At 44.4% G+C, this 12,102-nt stretch overlaps 2 protein-coding genes across 3 annotated transcripts; both read left to right on the top strand.

The window, feature by feature from the left end:
• The first annotated feature begins 234 nt into the window (after positions 1-234).
• On the top strand, positions 235-8,975 carry adss1 (adenylosuccinate synthase 1). 2 transcript variants are annotated; one of them, XM_023802408.2, is made up of 13 exons: positions 235-481; positions 3,933-4,035; positions 4,299-4,361; positions 4,476-4,526; positions 4,676-4,742; positions 4,921-5,028; positions 5,140-5,221; positions 5,723-5,849; positions 6,140-6,294; positions 6,471-6,595; positions 7,187-7,284; positions 7,688-7,837; positions 7,979-8,975. In XM_023802408.2, exons 1-13 carry the CDS (start codon positions 293-295, stop codon positions 8,029-8,031), a joined length of 1,371 nt encoding a protein of 456 aa, XP_023658176.1. In that variant the 5' UTR covers positions 235-292; the 3' UTR covers positions 8,032-8,975. The 2 variants fall into 2 exon arrangements, with proteins under 2 accessions (XP_023658176.1, XP_023658177.2); XM_023802409.2 differs by lacking the exons at positions 235-481; positions 3,933-4,035 and having other exon boundaries at positions 4,476-4,593.
• A 694-nt stretch (positions 8,976-9,669) lies between these two features.
• On the top strand, positions 9,670-11,877 carry siva1 (SIVA1, apoptosis-inducing factor). The gene is made up of 4 exons (XM_023802410.2): positions 9,670-9,974; positions 10,897-11,091; positions 11,425-11,578; positions 11,696-11,877. Exons 1-4 carry the CDS (start codon positions 9,854-9,856, stop codon positions 11,742-11,744), a joined length of 519 nt encoding a protein of 172 aa, XP_023658178.1. The 5' UTR covers positions 9,670-9,853; the 3' UTR covers positions 11,745-11,877.
• Positions 11,878-12,102: the final 225 nt, after the last annotated feature.

Below are 12,102 nucleotides of genomic sequence, written 5' to 3'. Positions count from 1 at the left end.
AAATAACTAAAGGAAATAAAACATGCACACCAAACAAAAGCCCGGGACTCGAGGCTATATGAAAATTGTGAGAGTTGCAATAAATACGAAGCGAAGGAATCTTCAGATTCAGCCGTACGCCTCTTTAAATGTCACCATCATCTATGCCATGTGAATTTGACCTATGCGCGTCCGTGTCCCCTGACATCACCGGCCGCTTGATCCATATTTGGTTCCACTGGGCGCGGAGTTTATATACTGGTGGGGCTTTCGGGGCCTTCGGCGCAGCTGTTGCATTTGCGTTGGCATTAACATGTCGAGCGGCTGGACGGCGAACGATCATAAGACTTACACGAATCCCCCAAAAACAGGAATGAAGCGGAACCGCAACGACGCCGTGAACAAAGTGACTGTGGTGCTCGGTGCGCAATGGGGCGACGAGGGCAAGGGGAAAGTCGTCGACTTGTTGGCAACGGAGGCCGACATCATATGCCGATGCCAGGTAAAATACGCAGTTCCTCAACGAGAACTAGAATTTGAATTTGCAAAATGTTAAAGCGTGAAAAAAATCCGTGACGTCGTAATCAAAGGTACTTGAAGAACCCAGGGAAGATAATGGAAACACTGTCCTTCCCTTTTCCAGTTCCTAGAAATAACTAGAAATTATTCCGCAGTTCCAAAGTTTCTTTATGCAGTCGTAGTCCCGAATGGTAAGATATATGTTGATAAGATTTATTTAGTAAAATCTGACCAGCTATTCTGTAAATAAAGGCATTCTCAGAGAGGCAAACGCGGAATAGCAGGTGCTCTAATTCACTTGCTCTTACCTTTGCAAATACGGCATATTTATATGTAACAAAATTAGAAGTCGATAAAGTAATGTAAGAGCGCAACGTGGGCTTCATTGAGCCGGTGGAAACTTTTCCTTCCAGTGGGTGGAAAAGACGCTTCAAGATCCGCACCATGAAATGTCACATCAGAACCACCCCAGTCACTATAAATATAACAAACAACCGTCCGGTGTAACTAGAGCGACTGAAAGGCCGTCACCGGCTCAGAAGCCCCCTTGAAGGAATCTGCTTCGTATCAGTTACACTCCAGGCTGACCACAGTGTCCTAAACTTTGTCTCATTTTGAGGGCTTAATGTTTGTAGGACATTTTGCAATGCTGGATTTACATCTCTTGAAAAATATCAGGGTTTGGTGACAGCGTGGGAGGAACACCCTTTTAACTGGCGTTAAGTGTTGTGCAAGCAGGTAATCTTTAGTGAAGTCTGTAGGTTCATATAATAGATTGGATTTTGTTTCAGCAAACTTGCTCATGGTAGATGTCAATAACTGTGTATCTGTAGGCATGTCGCCATCCATCCATCTTCCTAGCCGCTTATTCTGGACAGGGCCCCTGGGGGGGTGGTGGTGAGGGGTGGAGTATAGGAAGTGTAATTGCAGAGCAAATTTCCAAAAATGTAACAAAAGTTTAATGAGGACTGAGTGAGTTTTGGTTCCCAAAAGTGTAAATCATGATGAAGAAGCCTGACTTCAGGTCATTGGTGGTCTCATCTCAACAACAACAAAAACGACTGAGTTCGTTTTGGAAATTAACTCTTCAGTTGTGGAAATGTTGTTTTTACAAGATACCATATTGGTGATGTAATCAGTGAACATCGTCATGCAATAGATTATGGGCTTTCAGTTTAACCAGGCAAAGGTTACTAATTGCTGAGGACAGGAGACTATCATAGAGATAAAATTCTTAGCGCCTCCAGTCTTTCCCCTGCTGGCCAGTCCTGTTGAAACAGCCCCGAGGATTTTATCCAGTTGATCATTTCAGGGGTCTGTTTCACAAAGCAGGATTACTTGCTTAGCCAGATAACTTGCCAGATTTAAGGTAGTCTGGGCTAAATAGACCTTATTTTCATCAACTTACATTTAGACCAGACTACCTTAAATCTGGCAAGTTATCTGGCTAAGCAAGTAATCCTGCTTTGTGAAACAGGCCCCAGGTCTCTTGGTTGAATTTATTTATTTGTTTTCACTTTTACTTTTGTTACCAGGCACATCAGCGAAGGGCAGATCTTACGGCATCTCTGCAAACACACAGATTTCCTGCTATGTCACATTGTCAGATATGGGTTAAATGCAGAGAACACATTTCGTTGTGCACTGTGTGCTGTGGTGTGTCAACAATGACAATCACTAAATTCAGATAAGCTTCCGATCTTCATCTACATATGGCTCTGTTAAAAGTGCAGAGTTTACAGATTGCCATCTTTACTGATGATACATTCAGTTTGCAGCTTAACAAACAAACAAACAAACAAACAATAAATAAACAAACAAACAGTCTAGCTGCCTGGCTGAAAATAGAGGTTTAGAGATGTAATGTTTTTTAATTTGTAAAGTCTGCATTGGATATAAATAATACTGACAACCCTGGTCAACTAAGATAGGCTCTGAACTGCACTAGCTTTGAGAAACATTTGGCTGGTAGCTCAAACAACTATTCAATTAATTATTTGTAAATCAGCACACACTGGCCGTATTACGGGGACCCTGGGTTTTGAGTTAATCAAAGTCATTGTTTGAATTAAAACAAGATAATCAGGCTTTTACAAGTAGAGGTTGACTGCTGACTGTTCACACGTGTGGAGTGATGTTATTTTAATGGATAAATTTGACATATGGTTATCTCTCTTTAACAATGGATTTGTAGTCTTGTGGAGATATTCAGATTAGCAGCAAAACTATGCTGAACTTCCATTTGGAGTAAAATAATACTTTATGTTGGTTTTGAGAGAAATGAGGATTTAGAATCCATGATCAATTGCATTATTAAGCATTGTCATTTTTTGACAGTTTTTTTCCACGTTGGATACTTAAAAGCCCATTTCTCCCATCACTGTTTTATTAATATAAGTTCAGCAGAAGCATAACTTGTTGATACATGTCATTTTATTAGCATACATAAAGTCTCCGAAATCTCAGCATAGCTCAAATAAGTAGGTTCTATTTAAAAGTGCTGTTTGTTTTGTCTGTACAAACTTAGCGTTAGATTTACGTAATGACAATCTGGCAGATTTGCGCCCTCTACTGACAAGAATTGAGAATGCTCCCCGGAGCTTTTGCACTAAACAGCAAACACCCCAAACTGGTCCCGTTAGAGGCTCTAATCGTTTTGTCGTCTGAAGCTGCTGTCTCATCCGCAGCGTGATGTGTAAGTTCACCCTGCCGTTATGTAAGCGTCCTCCAGCGGACAGCAGGCGCGTTCCTTACGCTGCCCGCCGGGAGAAAGCCGGGTCACATTCCCGGGAAGCATGACACGCGAGAAGGGCAGGCGGGGGGTCTGAGCCTTTCCCCTGAGGAATGGCGTGTGGGCGGGGGGGGGGGGGGGTGGTCATGCTGCCCCAAGCCCTGCGATTAAAATAGCTCTCTCTGCAGAACTTCTGGGTGGAGATTTGCACGTGAGCGGTTTGGTTTCAGGAACGGGATAGGTGGGATACTGGACCTGCAAGGTCGGTGGTTGGGCCAGAACCTGTTTCTGGGCTTTGCTTGCTGAGAAAAACAAGCTCATAAATTTGGGGTTGCTACACCACTGCAACCTCCTGCAGTGTCTGGTGTCGCCCCCCCCCCCCCCCCCCCCCAAAACATATCCCCACTGCCAGTTCACTCTCAATACATGGTACTGAACCCTGCTAATGGCACCAGTAACATGACCATATTTCACTCACAAGACTTTTAAAGACTGAGGTCCTTTTTCCATAAGGGAACAGTGATCACAATGGATTGAATATAGAATGAGTGATGTGGAGCTTTGGCTAAATCACCCATCGTAAGTTCCCAGAACAGAATACAGTCATTTGCCATATAGGAGAGAGAGTATCATAAGGTGTTCTGATGTCCTTGGTGAAGTCAATAAGTCTCCAGTAATCTCATATCACCCCCTCTGTCTGCAGGGTGGCAACAATGCTGGTCACACAGTGGTGGTGGATGGCAAGGAGTATGACTTCCACCTCCTTCCCAGTGGGATCATCAACTCCAAAGCAATTTCCTTCATTGGTACGTATCGCTCTCCACTATATCTGCACATTTTCTTACTGTGTGAGAAAGCAAATATAGCCAGATTCCACCCTAAGCCAACAGGCTTATTTTTAAAGACTGTGGCATGAATCTCAGACCCTTTGAAAGGTTCCACTGTGACTATGAGACAGGAAGGTGAAAGGAAGATCTCTCCAGATGGTGATGTGGACAGATCGCTTCGACTGCTGAAGGATGTCTACCGTTTTGGCTTTTTATCAGCTCTTTCTCTGGTTCCTTTTCAGGTAACGGAGTGGTCATACATCTGCCCGGGTTGTTCGAAGAAGGGGACAAAAATGAGAAGAAAGGTATGGAGTATTGGGAGTATTGGTTCTCTTCCTGAAAGCTACTTCCCATATAGTAGCAGCAGGCTCTAAAGGATTCTGTTCTTCCCTGAATTCTGCCCCCCCCCCCCCTTGCAGGGCTCAAGGGCTGGGAGAAGCGACTGGTCATCTCCGATAGGGCCCACATCGGTATGTGTGGCTGTCGACGGCAACAAACAAACCCAACTCGTAGGAAGGAAGCATCTGCATGTCCTCTGTATGTCCTCTTAGTTACTGCGCAGTGACCATTTGTGCAAAACTACAGCACAGTTAATGGTGTCTGTTACTACCCTCGACAGTGTTTGATTTCCACCAGGCTGTGGACGGACTGCAGGAGGTCCAGAGACAAGCACAGGAAGGGAAGAAGTAAGCACATCAAATTAGGCCTGAATGAAATAATGGTTATAAAGCAGCTGAGAAGGTTGATGATTTTCGCTGTTGTGTTTGTCAGCCTCTGGGTATACTCCTTGGAAGTGTGTTTCCTTGAATAAAGAAATAATTGAGTTAGTCCTTCACAACAACACCTGTTTTTACACTCCAACAGTATTGGCACCACTAAGAAAGGCATTGGTCCTGCATATTCCAGCAAGGCATCTCGAACAGGGCTGAGAATCTGTGACCTTCTGGCTGATTTCAAGGAGTTCTCCGGCAGGTACATAGCAGGAACTGCAGTGCACACAGGTGGAGGTCGTGGCTTGGGTCACTGCTCCCAGATGGCGTCAGCTCTTCCTGGGGCGTTAGAATAAATGTGGTTTATCTCCAGGTTCAAGAACCTTGCCCAGCAGTACCAGTCCATGTTCCCCATGCTGGAGGTGGACGCAGAAGCACAGCTGAAAAAGCTGAAGGTAAGTGGAGGAGACTCAGCTCCAGGTTTGTGTGTATGTGTCTCGGTGGGTAGCGAAGGTAGAAAATTCAGGTCCAGAAAGTAAAAATCCAGACCGTGATTTACTTTCAACCAACCAGTTGAGTACTCTGTGACTGTGACTCTTTATGCTCAACTGGTTGGTTGAAAGTAAATCATGGTCTAGATTTTTACTTTCTGGACCTGAAATTGCCACCTCTGAGTGCTCTTGGACTGGATTTTTACTTTCTGCAACTCTGGTGGGTGGCTGCTGCTTTCAATAACAGCTTTTCCTACAAGATGGTTCTGACACGAAACCTAACTCTCTTTAAGCCATGAATGCTGTGTAGGTGAGTGTAAGGCAATATGAAGAGCGCTGCAGTGTAAAAAGGACTGAAATGCGAGTCACTGTTCCTGGGCTTTTCGTGGATTTTTTCCTGCCGCCCAGAACCTGCCGAGTCACTGGGCTGCTCTGATTAGCACGTTGGTGCTGCTTCCTGTACAGGAATACGCAGAAAGGATACGGCCCATGGTGAGAGACGGTGTCTATTTCATGTACGAAGCTATTCATGGATCTCCAAAGAAGATCCTGGTAGAAGGAGCCAATGCTGCCCTGCTTGACATTGACTTTGGTAAGGAGATACCTCCGCCCCTCTGGGGGAGAGTGCATCAGGCCATTCCTGTTACTGAGGGAGGAACACCACCACTGAGACCATGATGTCATCCGGTGTGCGTCGGTCAGGGCTCTGAGGCATGCAACGTGGAACAGGTGGCGCAGCCCCCCTGCCCTTGGAAGGGGATAGTGTCCTCCTGGAGTTTTCTGATTGTTTGTGGTACATAATCTCTCAAGGGATTCAGTATTATTGTAGTAATGCAACCACGCTGGCACAATGAAAATCCTTGGTCTCTCCCCTGTCTTCAGGTACATACCCCTTTGTGACATCATCAAACTGCACCGTGGGCGGAGTGTGTACTGGGCTGGGTATTCCCCCTCAGAACGTGGGAGAGGTGTACGGCGTGGTGAAGGCCTACACGACCAGAGTAGGCATCGGAGCCTTCCCCACGGAGCAGCTCAATGTAGGTGCCCAACAAAGAGCCTCCACTGGATAACTATTATCAATAAGCATGAGAAATAGACACTAATGTCAGGGATGCCTATTGACGCTAAAGCTCAAGCAGCATAGATATCAGTATACCATAAAATTGTGCTCTGACAGTGTTAGAACGATAGAACTGCTCTGTCCTTCCTGTAGGCAATAGGTGAGCTCCTTCAGACCAGGGGGCACGAGGTGGGGGTCACCACAGGAAGGAAGAGGCGCTGTGGGTGGCTGGACCTGGTTATCCTCCGCTACGCCCACATGATCAACGGCTTCACCGCGTAAGTGTGCAGCCGGCCCCAGCTGTCGGCTCTGTTTCATGCTAACAAGGGCAGAACAGAGTTATAATCTAAAGCAGGGATGGGCAATCTTATCCAGAAAGGACCCGCAGTGTATGCGGGTTTTCACTGCAACTCCCTAATTAGATTACTAATTAGAGGTCTGATTGAAGAGTCCTCACTCCTGGGTTTGAACAGCTGACCTAAAGGGTATCCCAAAAACCTGCACACACACTGGCCCTTTGCTGATAAGATTGCCCACCCCGGAATTATACTCAAGAGTTATACTCTAGCCCCACCTACTGGTGTGTAGAATAAGTGATAAAATCTCCAGTTGTGTCCTTTGTGGTCTAATCCCCATTCTGTAGGGCTGTGGGTTATTCTGGGCTTTCGGCTTCCTTTATGCAACTAAAACCCTCAGATTCCAAAGAGAAGCCTAGTTGTAGTGACTTTGGAAAAGGGAGGATAGCAACCTGCATTGACATCACTCTGAAGGACTGGGCAGGACTGGACAGCCTTCTAGTAGAGGTTTTGCAATGTTCTGCCTTTGTTGTTCTTGTGGAACCTGAGGTTCTCTGGCCTTTTCTGTCACAGTTTTGCACTGACAAAGCTGGATATCCTAGACGTGCTGGATGAAATCAAAGTGGGCGTGGCCTACAAACTCAACGGAAAAAGAATTCCTTATTTCCCAGGTATGGGTTTAAAAAAACAGGCAGAATTTAAAAATAAGTTCTATACCAAACAGAATTGATTATGAATCTGAGCCACCCACCATATCCGATTTTCAGTATTTTAACTCGATACATTAGCTGAAGATTCCCTTTGATTTCCGCACAATTAAGGTTGTTAATTATTACCCAAGAGCAGCATGTTTTCTTATGGCTGAGAGAAGCTTTGAGATTTGCTCTTAAGCAAGGTATTCGTCTGACCTGCTTCAGCATATATTCAGAAATGATTATAAACAAAGAATTTCAGTTTCCTCCGATAGAAGCATTGAAGAATTGAGTCATGGGCAAAGCACCTCAAGAACCAGAGTCATGCTAAGCTGCAGTTGTATCTTATTGCTTTGTCTTATGCTTGTTTATTTTTCTCCAGCAAATATGGAAGTCTTGCACAAAGTGGAGGTAGAGTATGAAACACTGCCTGGCTGGAAGAGTGACACCACAGCAGCCAGAATGTGGGACGACCTCCCACCCAAAGCCCAGAACTACATCCGCTTTGTGGAGAACCAAGTTGGTGTCCCCAGTAAGTGGACCGTGAAATGAGGGGCAATCATCCAGCCAGAATGATCATAACTGAGAAGCGTTTTGTTTATTTGTGGCTGTTTTGGTGCTGAAGGTGAAGTTGTCTACGATCCTCATGCTCTTGTGTCTGTTCTCTTTTCAGTTAAGTGGGTCGGTGTTGGAAAGTCAAGGGAGTCCATGATCCAGATGTTTTAGGAAGCAGAGCCAAGCTTCTCTGCATGTCAAACACATGGATTTACCCACAATGCACCATCTTGTTTTAGCCACACTGTTGTCTTGTTTGCGTAAGGCAGGGATCACACAAACATAGATGAACACACATGGTTCGTTGTAAACAGCCATCTGTAAAATGTGTGTCTCTAGGCTTCATAAACCTGTCCTAGCAAACAGATTCAGGGCATATTCTCTGGACAGGAGGGTTGGACTTGGTGTCCTGCACTAAGAAGTTTTCAATATACAGATCAAGGTTTTTGAGGTCAGATGTTTTGCATGAAGCCAACTCACAACTGAAAAATATATTTTTGCAATTCATATTTTTCTTTCTTTTTAAGATATGCACCATAGATATACTAGTACTGACAGATTCTCAGTCAGCATCAATGCTAAGAAGGTGGTACTTACACACCCCAAAGAATATATTTATTGTCATCCTTCAGGTGGCTAATACAATGAAATTCAATGTTCACATATTCCACCTTGCTCTTCTAGGAGACATCCTCGCATGTTCAGGTGAGAACAAAGCTTGGGGTCAGAGTTCAGGTCCAGCCATTTTTCCAGTGCACTTGGAGCGGTTTTTGCAGGTTAGGGTACTTGCACAAGGGATTTAATCCAACAGCCTTCCGGACACAAGTACAGACTCCTAACCCACAACACCACACACCATCCCACGATGACTGACCCTGTCCTCCTCTTATATTTTGCAGATCAGTTACCTATGACTTTTAAATATGTGTACTCAGGAAAGTCTGTCACCCAGATGATATTGGCTGATATTATGCCATTTCCTTTTCATTGTGTCTGCAGTGAAATTCGAATGCACTTTGGTTGTAATTTTTTTGGCATCCTGAATGTAATGTCACACCAATTCTATAGACTTGAATAAACATTGGCCAGTATTTGGTGGCAAAAAGCGCTTTTAATATAGACATTCACCTTTTTTGTTGTTAATTGGTATTTTACTGTTGTATGAATTGGTACAAATGTTTGTGCTCTTATGTTTGCTTTTAACGAGATGTAAAAATTAGTTTCACAGCATAACACAGTTCATGAACACAACTTTCTGCATAATGTAGTCAAATAATTGAAAGATATCTGCATGGCTGAGCCCATCTTCCCTGCAGCAGATGTCAGTTACATCCGCGGTCCTTCAAGAATGTGCAACAGTGTGATTCAGAGAAAATCTGAAGGCGGAAATAAAATCAGGTGCATGCTGTACTTTGTGGCAAACATTTTTACACACATACACACACACACATAAGCTATGTAAGCAGTTCCAAGTAATCCACTTTTGCATTTTTTCAAACCTAAAACATGGAGGTTGTGCATATAAAACCAGCCTAATTATTAAATAAATAACAAGGTAAACATAGTTCTAATATATTAATTACAACTATATTTATACCGTCCAGCTTTCAACACATCAGAACTTAAATCAAAATTGGAATTTTTCATGGAACTCAAATCTTAACAATTTAGTAAGTTAAATCAGAAATAACTGTAAAACAGGTGCGATTTAGTATTCAGACATTTCCTAATTTAGTATAAAACATCAAAGCCAATCCACTTTGAAAGTACAACTATACTTATTCATAATATGTAAAACAAGACCATGTGACTGGAAACAAAGACTACAAATCACGTGATCGGGGTCAAAGTTTAATAGGTTCTTTCCCCGCGAAAGTGCGAACTTGTTTGTCAATATTTTCACCTTTCAGTCGAATAACCGCCTGCTGAGTTCGACGTTTTCGCATCAATAAGGACGGATTTTGCCTTTTAGACGCCGTTTCGAAGAGGTAAAATGCCCAAAAGAGCCTGTCCTTTCGCTGAGACTTTCTCCTCCCAGTACAAAATTCACATTGGCCAAAAGGAGTTGAACCATCACGGAGTTTTCGGGAACAAATACAGACAAGAAATATACGGTAAGTAACACCACTTAACGGTAATATGTGCCGTTTGGAAGCCTTGGGTAGTTAGGTTTCAGTCCGTTAGGAAGTGTGCACTCAGTCGGCCGAATAGTTTGGTCCTCGACTTTAACTGTTTAGTAGTTAGGGTTGGGCCTCAGTCTGTCGCATTAGTTTAAAGGCTTTTCACGCATCTGGTTTGACACTTGCACTTTCAGACTGTCACGGTCGCGCAAGAAATCTTACGGCAAATATATATTATTTTATTGTAAACCTGAAATTAGCTACATCAAAAGCGTTGGGGTAGTTTGCAAACCCTACAGACTATTTACAAGGTAAAGAAGCTGTTGCATACATGTAAATGCGTGTGCATGTGTGTGCAGACCCGAATTGAGAGACTCACGCCAAGCCTGCTGGACAAAGTAAGCAACCCTGCTGCTGGCATGTATGATACTTCTGCATTGAGAGCCGTGGGTCCCGAACCTAAGTGTTTAAGGCTGTTAAAATAAAGAAAAAAAAAATAAATAAAAAAAAGTAATAATTTGACGCCCGTCAGTACGTGACACCCTTGAGACCAGGGGGCTCCGGGGCCAAAGCTCAGCATTACTGCTCTGTGGATTTGGGTCTCTTAATGAACAGATGTGGTGTCCAACTGCTGCATAATATTAATCTTTGATCCGAGTAAACATAGGCGTTTGTCAGCGAGTGCTTGACCTATTCTGTCAAGATGGTAAGACAGTTCGAAACTTTTAGTTTGTAGTCTTAATTTTAATTATGAGGGGAGGGGGGCAGATTCCATAGTGTCTGTCTGGTGCTGTTAAAAGCTGGAAACCTGCCCAAGATGGTTCTGGTTGTGAATTTTGGAATTGTATGCTTATGTTTCAGATTTGTGTCCCTTTTCAATGGAGGCAAACCTTTTTTTCCCCTCCCCATCTCTTAGAAAAAACTAAGAACTTGCTCTTTAATGGAACCAAGGCAGTAATGGGCAGGATATGGAAGCTGGAGACTGAGGGAAAGGCTTCAGAGGTGGAGATGGCAGGACCCGGCGAGGCCCAGGCCGGAAGCCACGGGCTGCTGCGTGGACAGACCTTAATTGGACAGGATGGCCGGCTGAAGAGAACCACAGCAGCCGCAGGTCAGGCCAGACTGGCTGGCACAGGAGTGACACAAGTGTTTCACGACTAGTTTTCTGATGTTGTGAAATCAGCCTTCAGATCAGTGCATTTGTAACTAACTGTTTCTTGACCCGAATCTTCTAAGCTCATAAGCTCATGCACTCTTTGAGTTGAGGGTAACCCTAACCCTAACCCTAACCCTAGCCCCCCCAACCACACACACACACACACACACACACAGTGGCCATTTTATTTTTTCCAGCCTTTCCTTTCCATACCACTTCCCGCGTTGACTTTTGGCTGCTGTCTGAACTGTCACGGTGACGCTCGTGCCTCTGCTTGCCGCCGGCCAGGTGCTCCAGAGGCGTCCGCCGTGTGCTGTGTGTGTCTGAAGATGGCGGCGTTGCGGAAACCCTGCGCGCAGTGCGAGCGCCATGCCTGCCCGTCGTGCACGCGCCTCTGCAGCGGCTGCTCAGGCGTGTGCTGCTCCGTCTGCACCGTGGTGGAGTGAGTGTCAGTCCCCTTGCCCCCCCCCCCCCCCCTCGCAGGGAGTCAGTTGGGCTGCTGCTTGTGTATTTTTGGGCATCTCCTGGTTTCCTAAACAGTATCTCTCCTTCTCCTCAGTTACAGCGAGCGCTATGACAGAGTGCTGTGCTTTGACTGCTCAGCGTGACTGAAGATGGTCTCACGGGATTGAAGCCTGTATCACCTCTGATCTATGGACTGACTGTTTTTAATGCATGTTTTATTTGAACTGAACTGTTTATGTATTGTAACATATGCTTTAATAAATGTTGTATATACAACTGCAGTGAATTCTGATTAATTTAGAACTAACTGTGTAGTGGGCATGTGTAGATTTTATGGCTTGCTGTATTTTCTGACAACATTTTATACAGGTGGTAGCTTAAAATGCACACTGGATGGATTACTATTTGTAATCTTAAATAACTGAGGGGTGTAGTGGTTTGACTTATCTTTCAATCTTGTATTAGTCAGTAATCAGTTTAATCACATATGTGTGTAACAGA

Source organism: Paramormyrops kingsleyae, chromosome 14 (assembly GCF_048594095.1).
Source record: "Paramormyrops kingsleyae isolate MSU_618 chromosome 14, PKINGS_0.4, whole genome shotgun sequence".
Lineage (NCBI taxonomy): Eukaryota > Metazoa > Chordata > Actinopteri > Osteoglossiformes > Mormyridae > Paramormyrops > Paramormyrops kingsleyae.
Note: the sequence above shows the minus strand (reverse complement) of the source record. Positions and strands in the feature narration are given on the sequence as shown.